The following is a 21,123-nucleotide window of genomic DNA, read 5'->3' as shown; positions in this document are numbered from 1 at the left end:
GCCTACAGTGCCCTCATTGTCCTCAAAGTATTCAAGGATTGTCATCCCCAGGGATGAGTGGAATATTCGGTCCTCCAGTGCTGCCGGTTGGAGTCGCCACGTGGGGACCGGGGGATGGTCTATCTGCTAGGAAAGTTGTAGCCGCTGGGGGTTAGGACCTGAGTGCGTCCGACCTAGGTATTCTATCTGCCGGACAAGGGCAAACCGCCCACCATACCATCAAGTCGCACATGGAGCCCGTGCACTGCAGAGTAGTAGGAGTAAACCCATGCGTTGGGGTTAAGGGTGCGCCAAATATCTGATAGTGCCCAATGAGTAAGCCAATCCGCCAATGCCTGCGCATTAGAAGCAGCTGTAGTTCTGGTGAGATGTGGGAACGCTCTATCTAGGTCTACATTAAGCACTGAGTTGAAATCCCCCCACGGAATTCCACTCCACCTCCCCAGTGAGGGCATCTAAAAAGGAGGTCAAGTCTACATTTGGGGCATAAATGGTACCTAGGAGCAACATTTGAACATTCAACCGCCCTCTCACAAATGCGTATCTGCCCTCCATGTCTATCACCTCTTCTTCACTCGTAAAAGGGACCCCAGCCCTCATCCAGATTAAGGCACTACATGCATAGACCGGGTAGGAAGTGCCATACACCTCGGCTCTCCATCTCCTGCGCAAGTGCTTCAGCTCAACTGTCGTTATGTGTGTCTCCTGTAGCAGCATAATGCCAGCAGACCTACACTGCAGGTAAGAGTATATCGAATATCTACGCGCCAGCGTCTGCATGCCACACACGTTCCATGTGACTATATTTACTTGTGTCATGTCTTAACTGTACGCTGTTCTGTGCGGCCTAGAGCGAACAAGATGCGGCAAAGCTTGTGGTTAGTGGGTGTGCTCCGAGATAAGAGTACTAAAAGTAAAACTTTGGTTCTCTTCCAGGGGATCCTCATCAATAGTCATAAGAACTGAATCTAATATACAGTTATATATGGAAATCACATATATCTAGCTCCACTTATATGAATGTACATATATCATTTTTTCTCACACCAATGCAGCCCCAAAACTGCGGCTAAACAATGTAATTACCCATACATAGACTGTATTTGCAAGGATATAAAAAACACATTAAGTCATATAGCACTTGAACTCTGTGTTTTAATGAGCAAAACACTCATAAATCCTGACAATTGCTAATAAATAGACATTGTTAGCCCACAGGCTGCATTGTAAAGCAATAGCATTGAAAATGAAAGCATTTTCAACAAGAACTGGCACCGTGCCTTTAAGGCAGCCATGACCCCTGGCTTCCCATCATGCCTCAGGGGTGACAGTTAGGTCAGTTGTTCTTTCCGGCTCGTTCAGTCAGGAACCTGGTTTTACAGCTCCTACCTTTTTTGACTTTGTCAAAAATATATTGAAATTCTACAACTTTTTCACTTTCACTCGACGTATTTTGACTTTAGAGTGCTAGTGCTGCCTTTTTTGTTCTTCAGAAAAAAGGTTTATTTTTGTCAAAATGCCTTCACTCTTCGATCCTTGCCCCTCCTGTAAAAAGGCCAGGACTGACAAATAACCTGTGTGTATCCTTTGTCCCCCTGAGACTCATAATCCCACACTAAAATCATTGAAAGAGCACCGCTACTTCGGCGGGCCCGGTTTCCGGGGTGGTGGAGTCCATCTTGGGTAGGCTTTAGAAGCGCGACACCGCCATCTTGGTGCGGGTACTCTGGAGACTCATTCGCCGAGGTTTCGCCGGACTATTTAAAGCTCCACCTCCACCAACGTGCAGCGGTGACGCGCAGGTGTGGCGCCCTCTCTGCGCCTGAGTCGCGCCAGAGTCCTGCCCGTCTGCGCCCGTCAGCGGCACGTAGGCGGCCGGGGCAGGACGGCTGGCAACTCGTCTGACACCCGGGTTAGTTGCATATTGCTACTCATCATGATTACGTACTCCAGTATTGATTTGCGTTCTCTTCGTCCTCCGTGTGGTCTCTGCCACCATGTATTCCCCGGAGGTCGTGCATTGAGGAAAGGCTGTAGCGAATGTGGATGGCGCCTTCCTGATCGTAAACTCTTTACACAGATTAGTCCTTCTGTTCACCATCAAGGTCTGTTATTAAATACCAGATCCTTGCCTGGCCATGCTTTAGATATCTGGAATTTGTTGCAGGACTCGCAAGTATCTTGTTTATTCCTGACAGAGACCTGGCTGGCTGATTCTTCTGCCCCTGATTTGGCTAACGCCGTACCCTCCGCCTATAATATATTTAGGAAAGATAGGCCATCTCGAAGAGGTGGCGGAGTGGCGATCATAGTAAATAAGAACATACCATGTCGCACTTTCCCTGTTGATAATATACAGGGCAGTGAAGCCCTTGGCTTCACCCTCCAGCTTTCATCTTACCAGGCCTGTACAGGTATTCTTGTATATAGACCACCAGGCTCGGTGGGGCCTTTTTTAGAAGAACTGCAGGCAGCTCTATCGACTCCCTGCCTTAGATCTAATCACTGCCTTCTACTGGGTGATCTAAATATTCATATGGACAATAGTTTAGACCCGGACACTCAAAAACTGCTGGATATTACTTCCGTGCTCGGATTATTTCCGTATGTGGTAGGACCTTCTCACAACAAAGGCCACACGCTGGATCAGATTTTTTCCACTCTTCCTATCTGTGTATGCTCTCTGCTGCCAGTTTTGTGGTCGGACCATTTTCTTACTTCTTTCTCTTTTCCTGTCACTGATTCAACGCGGACTAAACCTGCTGGGTCGGCGAAACATGTCTCTAAATCTTTCCATCTTCTTACTAGAGATATGCTATCGAACGCCTTGACTAATTTTCCATGTCCTATCTCTGACAACTTAGAGGATAATATTGCCCTCTTTCACAAATGGCTCACAGAGTGTCTGGAGAGCCTGGTTCCGGTCAAGAAACAACATTCAGCCGAAAGAAGGACATCAGCCCCATGGTTTACTCCTCAGTTAAAAAAAGCACGACAAGACCTCAAGAAAGCTGAAAGAGCATGGAGGCGAACCTATGATCATTCTGAGAGGCAGAATTTTAAGGCATTGACTCGAGCTTACCATAAATCAATCTGGGAAGGAAAAAAGTCTTATCTGGAACTTAGAATAAATGAGGCGGAGCATTCGTGTAAAGAAATCTTTAGGGTGGTGAAAGATTTTACTTCTCCATCTGCCTGTACCCCTATCCATGCCCACTCTGAATCCTGGCTGAAGGAATTGGCTGTTTATTTTGTAGATAAAATCACCACCATTCAAGACTCTCTCCTGTCTACTTTTCAGCAGCATACTGTGAGTTTGGGGTGCCCCCTATCAGATCATGGTCCTCTCTTGTGTGACTTCCCTCCACTTGATCGCGAGAGTTCACTAGACATCTTGGCAAATCTTAGATCTGGATCCCCACTTGATCCTTGTCCTGCCAAGTGTTTAGCAAATATGGCACCAGTTCTAAATGACCGGATTAATCCCATTTTGAATCTGTCGCTATCATCCGGGGTAGTTCCCCGGGCCTGGAAAAGCGCCATGATCCTGCCACTCCTGAAAAAACCAGCACTCGACCCTCTGGTCCATGCCAACTACAGGCCCATCTCCCTACTCCCTGCTCTGGCGAAAGTGACCGAGAGGTTTGTTCACAGATCAATTTCTAATTTCATCGAGGAAAATGGCCTGTTGCACAGTACTCAATCCGGTTTCCGTGCTAATTTTAGCACGGAGACTGCCCTCCTTGAAGTCACGGATACCATCAGGGAGGAGCTAGATGCGGGAAGAAAAGCTGTGTTGGTTATGCTTGACCTGTCGGCGGCATTCGACACCGTTCCCCACGCGCTTCTCCTTTCTAGACTCTGGGACTTTGGTCTGCGGGGAACGGTGTGGAGCTGGCTCAAATCCTTTCTAGCCGACCGCCGACAGACAATCTGGGCGCCTCCCTACTCCGCCGAGATGTCACCGCTAGAAGTGGGGGTTCCCCAAGGTTCCATCTTGAGCCCCCTCCTCTTTAACATCTTTATGGCCCCTCTGGCGGTGGTGGCGGAGTCATTTGGCGCCCGGATTGTCTCCTACGCCGACGACACCCAACTCCTGTTTGCAAGCGACAGGGGTGGGTTGTTTGATGACGCCCAGGTTAGGGGTTGTCGGAGTGCGGTTTTTGAGTGGTTTGGATGTCATGGACTGAAGTGCAACTCCGACAAGTCGGAGTTGCTTTTCTTTGGCTGCACCTCCGAGCCTGATTGGAAACCCTGGTGGCCGCAGGACATGTTCCCCCCTGCCAGTGTGTCCTTGAAGGCCAAAAATCTGGGAGTCATTATCGACAGTGACCTATCTTTCGGACCACATATTTCCTGTCTTACTGGGAAATGCTTTAGCATCCTTCGGATGCTTCGTAAATTTCTCCCCCTAGTGTCCATCCAGCACAGGAAAATCATTGTCCAGGCGCTGGTTGGTTCTAGGCTGGATTATGCGAGTGTTTTATTTCTGGGACTTCCCAAATATTTGGTTAGACGTTTACAAATCGCCCAGAATTCAGCGGCCCGAGCCATTTTCGGTCTTCCAAGAAGAGCCGGAGCGACGGATCTTCTTTCAACCTTACATTGGCTACCCATTGCCAAAAGGATCCTTTTCAAAACCCTGACCACGACCTTTAAGGCCTTACATGGCATAGGCCCTAAATATATCGCAAAACGACTTTCTTGGTACCAGCCCTCTAGATCCCTTAGATCTTCTTCCCTATCTAAAATGAATGTTCCCATCATCAAGCGCGCCAGAGCAGGAGGCCGGTCCTTTTGTTATTTAGCTCCCCGTGCCTGGAATGACCTCCCGATTTCTTTAAGACAGGCTTCTAGCCTTTTTTCCTTCCGAAAGGCCCTTAAAACATAGCTCTTCCCTTAACTCGTGTTGTCTTCTTGTTTTTACGTTCCCCTTCAGTTATGTTGCTCCCTTTTTGGTGGGTACCTTCGCTAAAGCGCCGGGATGCTCCGTGGAGTGGCCGTGCGCTATAGAAGCATAAAATTAACATAACATAATGCTGACAGCTGTCAGCATTGTAAGAACTTATCAAGGAGAACCCTCAAGGACAGAGAGAGAATCAGAATTTATGGCCTCTCTGAAAGAGGTAGGTCTCCTAAAAGGCAGCAGAAGAGGAGAACGCGGTCGAGAGAAGTCCCGACCTGTTCTCCGTTGGGATTGGCGTCGAAGCTGCCTGCGACGGTGAAAACATCTTCGAAGACACATTCTTCGACGGCGAAGACTCCGGTACCTCCGTTGACGTCAACCAGGCGGCGTTAAACGTCGAGCGGCACGCCTCAGTCGTCGCCGGGTGGGCATACGACGTCGAGGCAGATCACTCCGTCGTCGCACCAGCGATCGACGTCTAGGCCCAGCGCTCTGTCGTCGCACCAGCGATCGACATCGAGGCCCAGCGCTCCGTCGAGGCACAGGCGTTCGCCACCGAGGCACGCTTTGTTGACACCTCATCACCGGCATTCGACATCAGGACACTCTTTGTCGACACCGCATCACCGGAGTTCGACGCCGAAGCAGGTGGCTCTGTCGGCGACCCAGCGGCGTTCGACGTCGAGCCACAGGTCTCCGCGAAGGATGGGTCATCAGTCCCCGGAGTCGAGACACCAGCCGCCACCTCCAGTGTGGAGACCGGCGTTGGGACCAATTTCGACACAGCAGACCCCTGTAAGGTCGACGTCGAGTTTGCGTGCTCAGTCACCGGCCAGCGTCAATGCAGAGATCTCCAAAGTCGACGCCGAGACAGGAAGCGGCATTAGCGCCGGAGAGGCGTTCCAAGTCAAGGGGGCGTTCTCCTATACGCTCGAGCCCACCTTAAAAAAAGAAGAGCTTTTCTTCAGGGCAGTCTCAGCCAAGACACCAGGCATCACAGAGTCGCTCCAGATCTCGCTCTAGATGTCCTTCAGGAGAGGTCTCTCCTCCGGTGAGCTATCGTCATCTCCCTCAGGCTATCGTGTCTCTCACCGGGAATCAGCTTCTAAGACCTCGGACATGGTGATCTATTCTTCTGATCGTGCATCAGGGCATTTAGCTAGGTCGCGGCACGAAGAAGTGCATCCATCTCCTCTAGCACGTTCCCCTGAGAGAAGAGAAAGGCAAAAGTCGCCTTCCATCAGGCTGTCTCCTAGGTGGCACAGACCATTACACCACTGGGCCCCCGACAAAGACACAGCTGCTCGATTAACGCAGCAGGTGGATCGGGATCGACCTCCTTCCAGACCCAGAGAGTGAACGCGCACTCCAGTGCGCTCAAGCAGGCGGAGGTCTAGGTCAAGGAGTAGGAGAAGGGAGCGCAGATCTCCTACCCCTTCCTCATTGTCTACTCGCTCCCATAGAGACTATTCTCCCACATTAACCAATAGCCCACCGTCGAGAATCTCTCCAGTGGACGACATGTTCACTTTCCAGAACATCTTGGGCAGAGGGGCGCTTAAGCTGGGAATTCCCATGACCGCGCGCCAGACCAAGTCTTCAGTGATTTTTTAAACTCTGCATCATAAGACAGAGGCCAAACATCTGCTTCCCTTGGTTCCAGGGATAATAGAACCAGTTATGGACGTGTTCCTCACGCCTGCGACCATAAAGTCAGTACCGGCGAGGATTCTTAAAAAATATCGGACGCCAGAGGAGGACCCACTATTCCTCAGAGCCGACCCTCCCCCGGATTCAGTAATCAACGCAGCGGCAAGGAAGACCCATGCCGCGGCATCTTCCTCCACTGCACCTCCAGACAAGGATAGCAAGATGCAAGACTCCTGGGGACGAAGAGTATGTGGCACCTCGGCCTCCTTGCTGAAGGTTTCCAATGCGGTGGCGCTATTGGGCCGCTATGATAGATCCCTGAGGGATTCCTTGCAGCGCTTCATTGAAAAACTCCCTCAGGAAGATGGCAGGGATTTCGGAGAGATCCTTACGGAGGGCAGCCAAGTCTCCAACTAAATTATTAGTGCTGCAGCGGATGGAGCTATCATGTCGGCACATGGAAATGCTCACGGGGTATGCACAAGGAGCTCTTCGTGGTTGCGCCTTACCGCCCTAAAGCCAGAAGCACAGACACGGATCATTAACCTGCCTTTCTCTGGAACATCTTTACTCAGTTCACACACCGATGAGGAAATGCAGCGTATGAAGGCGGAATTGAACACGCTAAAAGCCGTGGGGCTTAAAAAGAAAAAAGAAATCCGAAAAAGGTTCCGCCCCTACAACAAGCGAGCCTCCCAATTGAGGGTTCAAACAACTCAGTGGCAGAAGGGTCATGACCAAAAGGGGCAGCAAAAATCCCAGTACAGAGGCAGGCGCTCCTCAAGAGGTGGAGGTAATCAGCGACAAAGCAATAACTCCAACAAGGCGCAATCCAAACAATGAGTTCTTTCTTCCCCCAGCGCCGTTGACCACTCCAGTGGGGGGAAGCATTGCGTATCATATGGAAGAGTGGCAATCCATTACAAAAGATCGCTGGGTGTTAGCTACGCTTCAGAATGGTTACTTTCTTCGGTTTCAACATTAACCTCCCTCTATCCCTCCACTGCCAACATAGAGTCATCAGCTAAAACTCCTACAAAAAGAGGTAGCCACCCTTCTCACAAAATCAGCTATTGAGAGGGTACCAAGATCTCAAAGAGGGAAAGGAGTCTATTCAAGATACTTTCTGGTCAAGAAAAAAGGCAAGAAACCGGAGTACAGACCCATTCTGGACTTGCGGACTCTCAACCTTTGTCAGAAAAGAAAAGTTTTGCATTTTGGCACTACATCAAATATATCCACATCTCAGGCAGGGGGATTGGATGTGTTCGCTGGACCTACAAGATGCATACTTTTATGTACCAATAGCTCACAGTCACAGGAAATATCTCCGTTTCCGGACCTCTCATTACCAGTTCAAAGTCCTCCCATTCGGGTTGAAGTCAGCTCCCCGAGTGTTCATGAAGTGCATCGCAGTGGTAGCAGCCGCTCTACGCCGCAGGGGTGTCTTCGTGTACCCATATCTGGATGATTGGCTGTTGAAAGGTCCTTCCCCAGACAGTGTAAGGAACCATTTTCTGAGCTGCATCGATCTATGCCATCGGTTGGGTCTGCATGTGAATTTCAACAAGTCCGCTTCACAGCAGACGCAGCAAATACATTTCATAGGAGCTCTGCGAGACTCCGAGGCAGGAAAAGTGTTTCCTTCGGAGGAGAGACAGTCTTCCATCACTCAAAAATGCCAACTAGTTCTCCGGAGCAGAGATCTGACGGTGCCAAGGATTGCCTCCCTGCTAGGGTCGATGGCATCCTGCATTTTTCTGGTCCCCAATGTCAGACTACAGATGCGTCATCTTCAGCAGGATCTGGAGGACAAGTGGGACCAGCAGTCAGCTCGCTGGGACGACAAAATAACTTTGTCAAGCACAGCGCGAGCGTCCATACCTTGGTGGATGAAAAGGCGAAATATGCAAGTCGGCATTCCATTCCGTCAACCTCCGCCTGCCCAGACGTTGATAACAGATGCCTCTCTCCAAGGCTCGGGGGCACACATGGGTCATCTCCAGACGCAAGGACTGTGGTCTCCCAAAGAGCGCTCCCACCACATCAACATGTTGGAGCTGAGGGCAGTCCATCTAGCCCTTAAAGCTTTCCTGCCCTCGATTCAAACATCATCAGTGTTAGTACAAACGGACAACACCAGAACCATGTACTACCTGAACAAACAGGGAGGCACACGCTCACGCACCCTCTCCCTGGAAGCACAAAATCTGTGGCATTGGCTCCTGGCTCGGAATCTGTAAGTCACAGCAGTCCATCTCCCAGGAGAACAGAACGTGAGAGCGGATGCTCTAAGCCGGCATTTCGAAGACCGAGGACTAGGTTCTCAACGACGAGGTAGTCAAACATCTTGCAGTCATGGGGTCGTCCCACAATAGATCTCTTCGCGGACGACAAACACCAAATGCTAAGACTTCGCCTCAAGATTCTACCGACCAGGATCGAAAGGGAATGCCCTTTTGGTAGACTGGTAAGGGGAATTTGTGTACGCCTTTCCACCCTTTCCGCTGATCCCGAAAGTGGTGAGCAAGCTGACTTACTCATACACAAAGATGATTCTCATTGCCCCCGATTGGCCGAGACAGTGGTGGTACACGGACCTTCTACATCTGTCAGAGTGTCCTCACAAGAGGCTGCCGTGCAGGCCGGACCTGCTATCCAAGATGAACGGGAGGATTCATCATCCCAACCTTCCATCACTGAACTTGGCAGCATGGCTCATGAGGTCAAACAATACGGCCACCTAGGACTGCCGCAGGACTGCATGTCGATTTTGAAAGAGGCGAGACGACCTTCCACAAGGCATTCCTATGCATGCAAGTAGAAGCGTTTCTACATGTGATGTATGCGGAACAATTGTCATCCTATCAAGGGTCAGGAAGAGGTCATTCTCCCTTACCTACTATATCTGGCTAAAGCAGGGTTGAAATTTAATTCCATTAAGGTGCACTTAGAAGCTATAACAGCTTACAGGCGGTCACCTTCCCAACTTTCTTTTTTCCAATTACAGGCTGTGAAAGATTTTCTAGAGGTCTTGAAGAAGGTCAATCCACCGTTACGCCCTCCGTCGCCCCCCTGGGAGTTGAACCTGGTGCTATCAAAATTGATGGTTCCTCCTTTCGAACCCATTTATAAAGCAACCTTGCAGCATATTTCTTGGAAGGCTGCTTTTTTGGTAGCAATCATGTCGGCTCGCAGGGTGAGCGAAATTCAAGCTCTCTGTTCCAATGAGCCTTATACAGTGTTCCATCTTAATAGGGTGGTGTTGAGGACACATCCCTCTTTTCTACCGAAGGTGGTGTCGGATTTCCATGTAAACCAGACCATCTCTCTACCCACCTTTTTTCCCAATCCCTCCACTCCAGCTGAGAGGGCCTTGCATTCTTTGGACCTGAAAAGGGTTTTAAAATTCTATCTTGATAGGTCCAAATCTATACGTAAGTCTGATCAACTGTTTGTCAACTATGGATCATTCAGATCCGGTAATGCAGCCTCGAAACGTTCCATCTCAAGGTGGATAGTTTTGTGTATCAAACTTGCCCACCAATAGGCACAGAAGACCCTGGGTTTTTCTCCCAAAGCACATTCCACCAGAGGGAAAAAGGCTACTACAGCTTTGCTCCATAATGTGCCCATGTCTGAGATTTGTAAGGCGGCGACCTGGAAGTCCGTTCATACATTTACCAGACATTACTGTCTAGATTCAGACACTAGAGCAGATACCCAGGTAGGCCAGGCCTCCTTGCGGAATCTGTTTAACGGCTGATTTTCGCCTGTTACAATCTTTGGTTGGGTCATGCGTTTCTCATTTACCTGCAGGTGGTTGATGGGCTTGCTATTCTATTCAATGCTTATGTCTATTGATGAGGAGCCCCTGGAAGAGAAGTATAAGTTACTTACCTGTAATCCTAGTTCTCTTCCAGGGATATCCTCTTCAAAGTCATAAGCAACCCACCCGCCTCCCCAGGTAAATGAGACGTTGTCAAAGTGTTTACAGTTTATTGTTGAGCCCTGACTTTTCAGGGTTATGCAAAGAACAACTGACCTAACTGTCACCCCTGAGGCATGATGGGAAGCCAGGGGTCATGGCTGCCTTAAAGGCACAGTACCAGTTTTTGTTGAAAATGCTTTCATTTTCTATGCTATTGCTTTACAATGCAGCCTGTGGGCTAACAATGTCTATTTATTAGCAATTTTCAGGATTTATTAGTGTTTTGCTGATTAAAACTCAGAGTTCAAGTGCTATTTGACCTAATGTGTTTTTTATATCCTTGCAAATACAGTCTAAGTATGGGTAATTACATTGTTTAGCCGCAGTTTTAGGGCTGCTTTGGTGTGAGAAAAAATGATATATGTACATACATATATGTGGAGCTAGATATGTGATTTCCATATATTATATACATATACATATTCCATATACATTATTATTTCCGGGGTCCCCTCACATGGGCGGGAATATTCAGTGCTTATGACTTTGATGATGATACCCCTGGAAGAGAACTAGGATTACAGGTAAGTAACTTGTCCTTAGAGTTAGAACGTACATAACTATCTGGGGCGAACTCAAGAGTGACGTTCATCCAAAGTGGGGTGCCCAACTGTGGCAACAGCTATGTCAATGTGGTGTGGGTGTATACAGTATGTGGCTATGTGGGATATGGGAATCCCTCGGTGTCATGACACTGCTATTATTGTTCATGGCCAAGTCACAGTTGCAGATGTGTGTAACGCTTGTGTGTAGCTGGCCGCGGCCTTGTATGACTGCTTCATGCATTATTTACAAGGTGTCCTTGTTGTACAAACACTGTGCTAATTATTGTGTCTCTTAGTGGAGTGTAGCAGGTTAGACGCTGCATTCATGTTCATTTCACATCTCATTTCGGAGGGCTTGCATTCAGTCATATGTCATCTGCTGTCTGTGGTGTGAAATGTGGTGGGTGTGTTCCATCAAGGTCGTCAAGCCTACACAATATCAAGCCACTGGCAGTTGTCAATCCAGAAGGGCTCAGGTCATGGTCCCCACGCTGCACTGCATTCCCGATTTTGTCCGGCTACTTGTATCGTGTCTTGACTCTCCATTCTCCTCTGTTCAGGGTCTGGAGCCACAGAGACGGGGGTCGCACGGTTGGGGCCTGCCGCGATGGCGGTGACTTCTGCCAGATTTTCCTGGGACATCCTCAGTGCGTGGCCTTGGCCCTGTCCATAGCCCAAACTCCTCCAACCAGTCCCAGACTTTGGAGCGCGATTCAAAAAAGCGGCACCCTTCGCGACCACTCGCGGTACAGTGGGCAAGAGCAGGGAGTAGCTGAATTCTAGGTCTCGGAGTTGATGGGTGTCCTATGCCGGTGTAGGGTGTCCTATGTCCTCGGAGAAGTTGGGTGTCCTATGCCGACGACACCCAACTTCTATTCCCTTTTAAAACCTTAACACCTGCCCTGAAAAAATCTTTTGCAGATGGCATGAGGGCAGTGTCAAAGTGGATGGTTGAGAACTGCCTCCAATGTAATGTGGCCAAAACAGAGGTATTACTGTTTGGGGATGCGGTGACACTATGGTCTGATGAGTGGTGGCCCTTAGAACTGGGACCAGTTTCCATCCCGAAGCAGACCGTGAAAAACTTGGGAGTGCTATTCGATCAATCCCTGACATTTAAAGATCATGTCAACCAAGTTGCCGGTACATGCTTTAGGGCCATTGGACTATTGCGAAGGGTGTTCCCCCTATCTTTCCGACAACCATAGAAAGACCCTAGTCCAGGCACTAGTTATCAGTAGATTGGACTACTGTAATGGCCTCCTTTTATCAACCAATGAAGGCCAATTTAACAAACTACAAGTAGTCCAAAACACGACGGCGAGGTTAGTCCTTAACGTACCATCTAGGACCCCCTCCCGACCTCTACTGGCTGAACTTCATTGGCTGCCAGTGCGGCAACGCACCAAGTTAAAAATGTTGTGTACTATTCATAAATGCTTGTTAGGAAATGGCCCAAAATACCTCTCAAAGGCCTTTCTACCCTATGTCCCAGGCCGCTCGCTACGTTCCAGTAACCTCCAGTTATTACAGATCCCTAAAATAAAGAAATCCCGACAAGGAGGCCGTGCTCTGGCACACGCTGGACCAGCTCTTTGGAATTCCCTTCCTCTTACATTAAAACGCATTACCAACCACTTGTCCTTCCGAAAAACCCTTAAAACTCACCTTTTCACCAGTAGTTAATCACCCCTTATGCCCCAGCAATTCTCTGCAATGACCTGGTACAGTACTTGTCCCTTCTTTATGGCAAAGCGCGGAGATACCCCTACGGGGGTCTATTCATGCGCTATAGAAGCACATAAAATAAATAAAATAAAATAAAATAAATGCTACACTGCGGTATAGGTGCTCCTGCCCCGCTGCACATGTGCTGTATAGTCTGGGAACACCATGACCTGATTATCTCGGACGTTGATATCTGCAAGCTTGTGGGTTTCCCATAACACCACATCCCTGTCTCTGTAGTTGAGGAATTTGAATAGGAATGGATGTGGGCAAGCACCCTAGGGGGGGTTTATGGACTGGTACTCAATGCGCCCTCTCGACCACGAACTGCGACGATAACGTGCCAGCCGCAACAGCTCCTTGAGCCAACGCTCAACGTATTCTTCCAGGTTTCGCCCTTTTCCTACCTCTGGGAGGCCCACCATGCGAACATTATTGCGACGTGAGCATCCCTCTGTGTCCTCCACTCTGACTTCTAATGCATGCATACGGTCCAGCAGGTCTTGTAGGGCTGCAGTGTGGCTCTGTGTAACAGGTTTCAGTTCCGCTAGGGATTGAACATGCAAGCAAACCTTCTCCCCCAGCTAGTGGTGGTCAGCACGTAGCAGTGTAAAGTCTGAGGTGACTTTGTTGATCTTAGACTCTAGAGAAGACCTAGTCTGATCCATTGCAGCTCCTATCTTTTCCACTGCCACCAGTACAGAGGCCAGATCCCACACCGTGTCCCCCAGATTCAAGAGGATGTCTTCAGGAGAGCGGACAGCAATTTTTTCAGCGCAATTTCACCCCACGGCACTACGGCATAGTTTCAGGGCCTCAGCCAACCACTGAGCCTTGTGGGGCATGGCCCGGGCACAGCACAGACAGGACAAGCCAAGGGGGCGCGACGATTGTGAGGCGCCAAGGCGCAATCCGGCATCCCTCCCATGGGACAGATTCACTTCTGTTCAGACTCCACCTAGGGGCACAACTTACCACCCCAGGGCTTCCCCATTAGAAGAGCTTTTAGCCCCTTGCCTGCACCCGGAGCACTGTCAGATGCCGCCCTTGTACATAATGGCTGAGGCCTGGGCCCGATCCGACCCCTGGACTCTTAAGGCCGCTTTGCAGAAGAGGGCACGAGTTGCGGCGTCCGCTCTGCCCTTCTGGTGAACCACCTTTCACTTATGGGTAGGGCGCCCCACTGACCTGTCACATTAGCCTCACAGTAGTAACAAAACCGTCTAGTCCTTCTACTGGCCTTTTTCCTCTTGCTTCGCCAGTATGGTCGTCTCCCGATCTGCGATCCAGCTCCACTGCTCCCTCGTGGCCTGGTTCGGGATCCTCAGTTACCAGTCTGGCCTCGCTATACCTCTTCCCGCTCTCCTGCAGGTGAGGCCAGCGGGGGTTATTGCATTCTTCATCACCCCTGTACTTCACCTTGCTGTGGGGGTCGTACTTTCTCCGCCTTTGTTCCTAGCGCCCTTACAGCAGGCACTCAGGGCGCAAAGCACTATTTTCTCCAGGCATACAAGCCCTCAACAACGCGGACAGTGGCCCACCGGTTCTTTTCAGCTACCAGCGCATAAGGGTTTGTGGGCAATGCACTTCAGCCGCACCAGCCCCCACCCCACGATCTGCTCTGGGCTGGTGCTGACCCTCGAGTCCTCGCCGCTACGGCTACAGTTATTCCTTTCGCCAAACCGGCTCCTGCGCACGCGCCTACTGTAGAGGCCTCAGGTGTCTGCCCCTCCGGCAATCTGTGTGCTTGAGTGGTTTAAGCCGGAATTGGCTTCCCTGTGTACTTGCCAACCTGCTGACACATCGTGTGTGTTGCAATGGTGAGGAATTACAGGGTTTGTCCACAGGATAACAAGGGATAGGAGTCAGAGCTCTAGAATCTCGCGTCTTTCATATTGGCCGGCTAGCCACACCCTCATGAGGTCCTGCACTCTTAATAAGGAGCTGATAGTGCTGAGGTCCTGCACTCTTAATAAGGAGCTAATAGTGCTGGGGTCCTGCACTCTTAATAAGGAGCTAATAGTGCTGAGGTCCTGCACTCTTAATAAGGAGCTAATAGTGGTGACGTCCTGCACTCTTAGGAAAGAGTCCACTCACAAACACACCAGTGACAACCAGCAATGCACACAGCCCTAACAGTGGTAGCGGTACTGCATTCTTAATAGGGGCATCATTCACAAACCGAACAGAGACCACCAGAATTTCACGCAGATATAGTAATAAAGGGAAGGCAGTCCAAACAAATAATAATAATAATAATAATCCTCATTTGTAACAAGAAATCCACCCACAAATACCACAGGAATACCTAGAGCTACACGAAGAAATATCTGTATTGGAGAGAAAACATTCAAAAGGGTGACAATACACACACACTCACCTATCACTTTTCCCACTAAAAACATTGGAGCAGATTTACAAGCCCCTTGCAACACATTTGCGCCGCTGTTGCGTCACAGCGTAAATCTTGCGCCACGTTGCGACTTATTTACAACGTGAGGCATCTAGGAAGATGCATCACATTGTAAAGCACTGCGCCAAATGAAACCTGTGCCAGGTTTCATGTGGGCGTACCATCGCAGGGTGGATGTTCCGTCGCAGGAAAGCCCAGTAAAACTGACACAGTGAAATCTACCAGATTTGACAGAGTCAGTTTTACGGCGCTCCTGCGTCAAACCCTTACGCCTGCTTGAGCAGGCGTAAGGAGTGACGCACCACGTTAAGTATGGACGGCCCCTGTGTATTGCTGGAGTTGCGTCGCGCTTGCGATGCGACTCCAGCAATGCGCCGAACTTACGCCACAAGATGCGACACGCATCTGCCCATCCTTGAGCCATGGTGCACCGCATTGTAAATGCGTGGCACAAGGGGGGAATTGCGTGTCACATCTGTTCTGGCAAATCCCTGCTGATTTGCAGAGATGCGCCAGATATTATAAATATGCCCCATTGTGTCTCCACCAAGTGCTAGTCCAACTTTAACCAGTAATGTGGTACACTACGCCTCATAAGCTGAAGTGTTGGAGGATTTTCCCAATGTTACCAGTTTATACAGTACTCATCTCTGTGAAGTGGTGACATCTGTGTGTTGGTGTTTTCATCTGCTGCTGCCTAATTATGCACAAAGTGGTGCTGCTCTTGGTCCCTGTATCTGTGCTTTGCGGCTGCAACCTGTCAATATGCCGCCTGCCCACTCTTCCTGTAATGCCCGTCTATAGTGGTTTTGCCACGTGGCAGGGTGTGGCCTACCTACAGCTTGCTACTTTTGTGTACATTTAATGCTTGTGCACTGTTATTAATGTTGTGTATTTTGTGATAGCCTTTCCCAGCGTAACACCAACACTTTAGTCTATTACCTCGAATAATAGACATATTATTCACCATCGGAATTTGTCACGTTTGGTGGTCTTCGCACCTTATACTATGAGCTGGGCTGTAAATTTGATGGCAGTTCCATTGGGCTGACCTATGGTCTTTTTAGCATCCTTTCCCCAGAAATTAAAGTAAAAGGTTCTCACTGCAGTCAGCCTCACCACTGTCACCACATTTTAAAGCTGAGAGCAGATTTCAAATAAGTTAGGCAGATGAACTTTTTCTGGAGCAACACCAGCATTTTGGGATACTCCATTGGGATGTACTCTTCTCTCTCTTGAGATTTACAAGAAACAGCTCTACATTTTTATATATATATATATACTTGCACTCTGAATGAATACTTTTTTGTATTGATTGTTTAAAATGCATCATACAACAAGCATTTCCAATGCAACAGGACTCCCATTTGCGAGCGTTTAAGCTATTGGTATTGTAAATGACCATGCATTTTATTTATGTGTTTATAAAAGAAACACACATATAAAAGGCATTGTTACTTTTTAATGCCAAGAGCTCAAACTCTCGCAAATGCGCCCCCTTTTTTAGACGCTGCTCACATATTCAGGTTACAGTGAGCAGCGTCTAAACAAAGGGGTGCACCCAACATTAAAGCGCAAGAGTGTAAGGTGCTTTCACCCATAATGATAAAAAAAGAAAATAATCTCAAAAGCTTCTGTAGCGCGGCCACTAATGTGAAAGCGGCTGCGCTGGTAATTAAATAACCACGTCTGCTAAACTGAAAGTGTCTGCGCTGGTAATTAAATAAATAAATAATCGCGGGCCCTAAAGTGAAAGCGGACCAGCCTATTATTAAATCATTAAAAAGGCACGTCCGCTATAGTTAAAGCGGACCGCGCTGTAATTTGAATTAAAGTATTGCTATTAAACGAAAAGTGGTGGGTGCCTCGATGTCATGGGGTGAGCATTAAAGAAAATAGTGCTCACCGACTTATAAAGCAAACCATGCAACAACACCAGTAAAAGGTGCAGTAGATATTCGAGGTAACAAATGTAGACAAGGGGGTACCAGGAGGGACTAAGAAGCCCAATAACGACTCTGGAGCCAGCATTTATGAAGGACAATGACACAACCCAATTAAAAATATTGGCAGAGTGGGTGGGGCTTCAACGCCATATTCCACTACTGCATGCCTCGCAGCAGCGCATGCGCTGCCTAGGCTCAACCTCAAAAGTAGTGGGGCTGGCCTAAGGGCAGGCTTTAAGCTCACCTGGAAGTGTATTGGAAGAACTCATTACAAAAAGTTGCATGCATGTATCCCTTGCTCCCATGCATCTCCCTCTCAAGTGGCTAAAATCAAATAATAAAAGGAACAATAACTATGTTTATTGTCTAAACATTTTTTTATCCTTATGAACATGTCTAATGAGCCTTTCTTCCAACAGACACCACACCCACGTCAAAGGAAGCTTGCCAGAGCAGAATGAGACCTGGGGTGCCCAGCGGATTCTTCTATCAGGATGTCTGGCATCCTTTATTGTGCAAGATGTCAAGATTTAAAGGGGCTGAGGTAACCCACTGTCTGCAGGAGAGAACTATCCACCTCATGGGTGACTCTACATTACGCCAGTGGATTTACTACTTTCCCAAGCTTGTAAAAAGTAGGTTACTTCTTTTTCCTTTTTTCTCCACTCTTTTACATTCATTTTATGATTTTCTGACTTTGTCTAATAGACATTATCAGTAGATCTGCTTCCCTCACCTGTGAAATAAAAATGCAGGCAACTGCACATGTCCCTCTCTTCCTGACATGCACACACACACACACACACACACAATGTTACATTCTCCGTCCATCTCCTTTTATTTTTGTACAACGTACTACAAGCAGCACAGTCTCTGGGCTGACTTACCCTTTATCTCTTTTCTGTCTTTCCCCTCGTCCTTAATCTCTTTTCTGTCTTTCCCCTCGTCCTCTCCCTTCTCACTCCACCTCTCCCCTTTCCCTCTCTATTTGTCTCTCCGGACATTGGACACAGTTGTTCCTCGTCTCCCTGCCATGGCTCCTTTCCTCCCCTCCTTTCCTATAAATTCTTTCAACAGCGTTGTTTGTTTACTGTACCTTACTATCCTATTGTAACTGATGTTCTTTGTAACTCAATGTTCCTCTGCTATAGTACTCTGATACCTACGGGTCTAGCCAGCGATTTATAATCCTTTGATGTACCTTCTAATGCAACATTCCCCTGGTTATGCGCTCTGATACTTCCGGGTCTAGATAGCGCTATATAACCTTCACAAATTCAAATAAACTAAAACTGTTTTTTCCTAAACGCTGAGACCTGAGCAACATGGCTGATGACCGGTGGATCTCCTTGACAGCTAATGAGGAGTCTGGCCCTGGTTTTCCCCCTTGACCGTCACCTACCCAGCCTGACATTGGGCATTGTTCCTCCTCGTCTCCCCGCTTTTACTCCTTCCTCCCCTCCCTTGTACGAATTCTTGAAACATTGTTTGTGTACTGTACCTTTCTATGCTCTTGTATCTGATGTAGCTTGTTATGCAATGATCCTAAATGTAAAGCGCTCTGATACCCTCTTGGGTCAAGTTTGCGCTATATAAATCTTTATAAATTGTTCCTTTATGCCGTCATCTAGGTGTTGCACAATACAGGGTTGTGATAAGTTTATGTATCGCGGACACATCTCCGGTCATTGTCTTCTCCATTGCTAAATATGTGGAGAGCAAATGGCCAATTCAGCAAAACATTGGCTCTTTTACCCTTACATCAACCTTCGCTTAGCCTTATTGCAAATCCCCAGTCTGTTGTAGAGCATGTTTTTGGAATTGTATTTTTATTATGATAATGTAAGCTGGGGCACTTGCACTTAATTTAGCTAGGCTTTCCTGTGAGACAGGGTAGGGCAAGCAACTTCAGCTGTATCCTTTATTTGTAGCACCTCTGTTTTATACTGAATACAATCTTAAGGTCTGTGTGTCAAATGTAGCATGCAAGTGCCTAGTAATGTTTCATATTGGAGTGTCTACTCTCTATAGTTTATTATTTCTGGTCTGTAATTTTGACAGCTATACAAACTAGGCCTGGGCGGAGCTTGCAGAGTCACTTAAAAACTCCACGAGATTCCGCGGAGTTCCGCGAGCAAGCAGAGTATGTCGTCAGTCACACCACAGTAGTTTAATTGTTGAGTAACAAAGCTCATTGGGTGCTTAGCAAATTCTTCCTTCCACCGATCCCTTTCACAGCCACCCAGGATGTGTTGTGCAGGGATTGTGTGTACACCAGGGCACAAGTCCTATAAAAAGAAGTGGGGGGGGACTGACAATATGCAAATGACCTCATAATGTCACGTGCTGAACAGGTCCCAGTGTCTGAAAATTATACCGGGACACATTCAGCATATTTCTGTGGGGCCCAGCTTCTTGGCAGGGGGGACGATGTCCACCCGCGTGTACCCCCGACTCGAGCCCTGGTGTACACTCTTTTAGCTGCACGCGAGACACACTGGCTTACACCAACGTAGACATACACAATATTTGAGGAAGCTCTCCAAGAAAGACGCTGTGTAATCAGATGTGGTAGTGCACAGTGCTGCGTATACGCCTCTAAATAGCAGTGTGGCCGGACACTACATATGTGGTTGTGGGGAGCCTCTGTGAGCCTGCGGTGAGTCACTGAGGCAATGCTATTAGCCCTTAATTTAACCGGAGCTCTGGGACATCGAACATTACCCCGAGCCCAGAGGTCAGTCAGCAAAAAGATATTCTGGCTTGGCCTCCGGACAATTCAGATATCACTCCTCGGCGTCTCCTTCAGTGTCCTCCTCAGTGCTTAATTTGTAATAGAAAGATTGCCGGTGCCAAAAGCTCTGCTCAGAAACACAGCTGATGCTTTTAAATGTCAGCGAACCAAATACCAAAGCAGTGTGACATTGAATAAACATCATGGCCCTTCCATCTGCTATCAGACACTCCCTGTCCCTTTATCTCACTCGTGAAGGTTCCTAATTTCTCTTCTTCCTTTGCTACGGTTTTTCCGCCATTCTCATCCTTCTGCTTTCTGTGCATTTTTTCCATCTCTAATTGGTGGTCAATGTATGATGAGGAAAAATAAGTGCCGGTCCCCAAAAATGAGTGACAGTGGCCCTACCCACAATTACCAGCTCAAATTAAGCACTTGTCCTCCTTTCACCCTCAGCCCGGCCAGGGCTCGAATTCAAAGGATAGGTCAGATCATCAGTGACGGGCGTGCTCCTCCACTAGGCCTAGAGCACCCTCCTAGTTCTATTCACAACAAATCAGACCTTCACTGCCCTTTCTTCAATCTCTAATGATCCCACCCTTTACCATTCAAGGGGTTATCGTCAAATTATCCCCCGAGCCGCTGGCCAGGTCATCGGTGAAGGCGCCCATCCCCACAAAGACCGGCATGCCCTCACCATCCCAGGGAGCTCAAGTGTCCCGCATTTCAAGTGAGAAATGGCAATATTTTTACTCCTTTTTAGGTCTCGGCCTGCCAATGCGCATTGCTGGCGAGACATATAGAGGGCCACCAGCAATCCTACCAAGAGGGTTTTGGTGTGTGGATTCTCCCCAATGCATGTGAGGCATTCAAGAGCGAAGCTTCGCCAGCACGCACTTGGCCTCATTTCTCGCTCACACTCCATATGCTCGTTCCCTCCCACACCCTTCTGATTTCACAGGAACGCGCACTCGCCATTTTGCTCTCCCCCCCCCCCCATCAAACTTGAAAGGAAGCCGCTCGCACACCTCCATTTGTCTGTGCCTCGCATCAGACAAAGGCTGCTACTCCCACGCCACAGCAATGCCGAGAGCTTGTTGTTGTTCCGTACTACATACATCTTCTTCGGCTCAACACACACCGACCACCTATCCTATGTCCAAAGTCTTCTACGCACACCCCTCCCACTCTTGTTTCACTATCTCTTCAT

At 48.5% G+C, this 21,123-nt stretch overlaps 1 protein-coding gene across 7 annotated transcripts in view; it reads left to right on the top strand.

Annotated features, from left to right (window-relative positions):
* Positions 1-21,123, top strand: part of LOC144823836 (NXPE family member 1-like) — a 518,225-nt gene that overhangs the window by 474,892 nt on the left and 22,210 nt on the right. For all 7 annotated transcript variants that reach the window (XM_078682709.1, XM_078682716.1, XM_078682723.1 and 4 more), the window contains one exon: positions 17,599-17,814. In XM_078682709.1, the coding sequence (XP_078538835.1) occupies positions 17,599-17,814 (216 nt within the window). The remainder of the gene's footprint in view (positions 1-17,598; positions 17,815-21,123) is intronic.

This window comes from Lissotriton helveticus, chromosome 1_1, assembly GCF_964261635.1.
Source record: "Lissotriton helveticus chromosome 1_1, aLisHel1.1, whole genome shotgun sequence".
Lineage (NCBI taxonomy): Eukaryota > Metazoa > Chordata > Amphibia > Caudata > Salamandridae > Lissotriton > Lissotriton helveticus.
The sequence above is the reverse complement of the archived record's forward strand: the minus strand, read 5'-3'. Positions and strand labels throughout refer to the sequence as shown.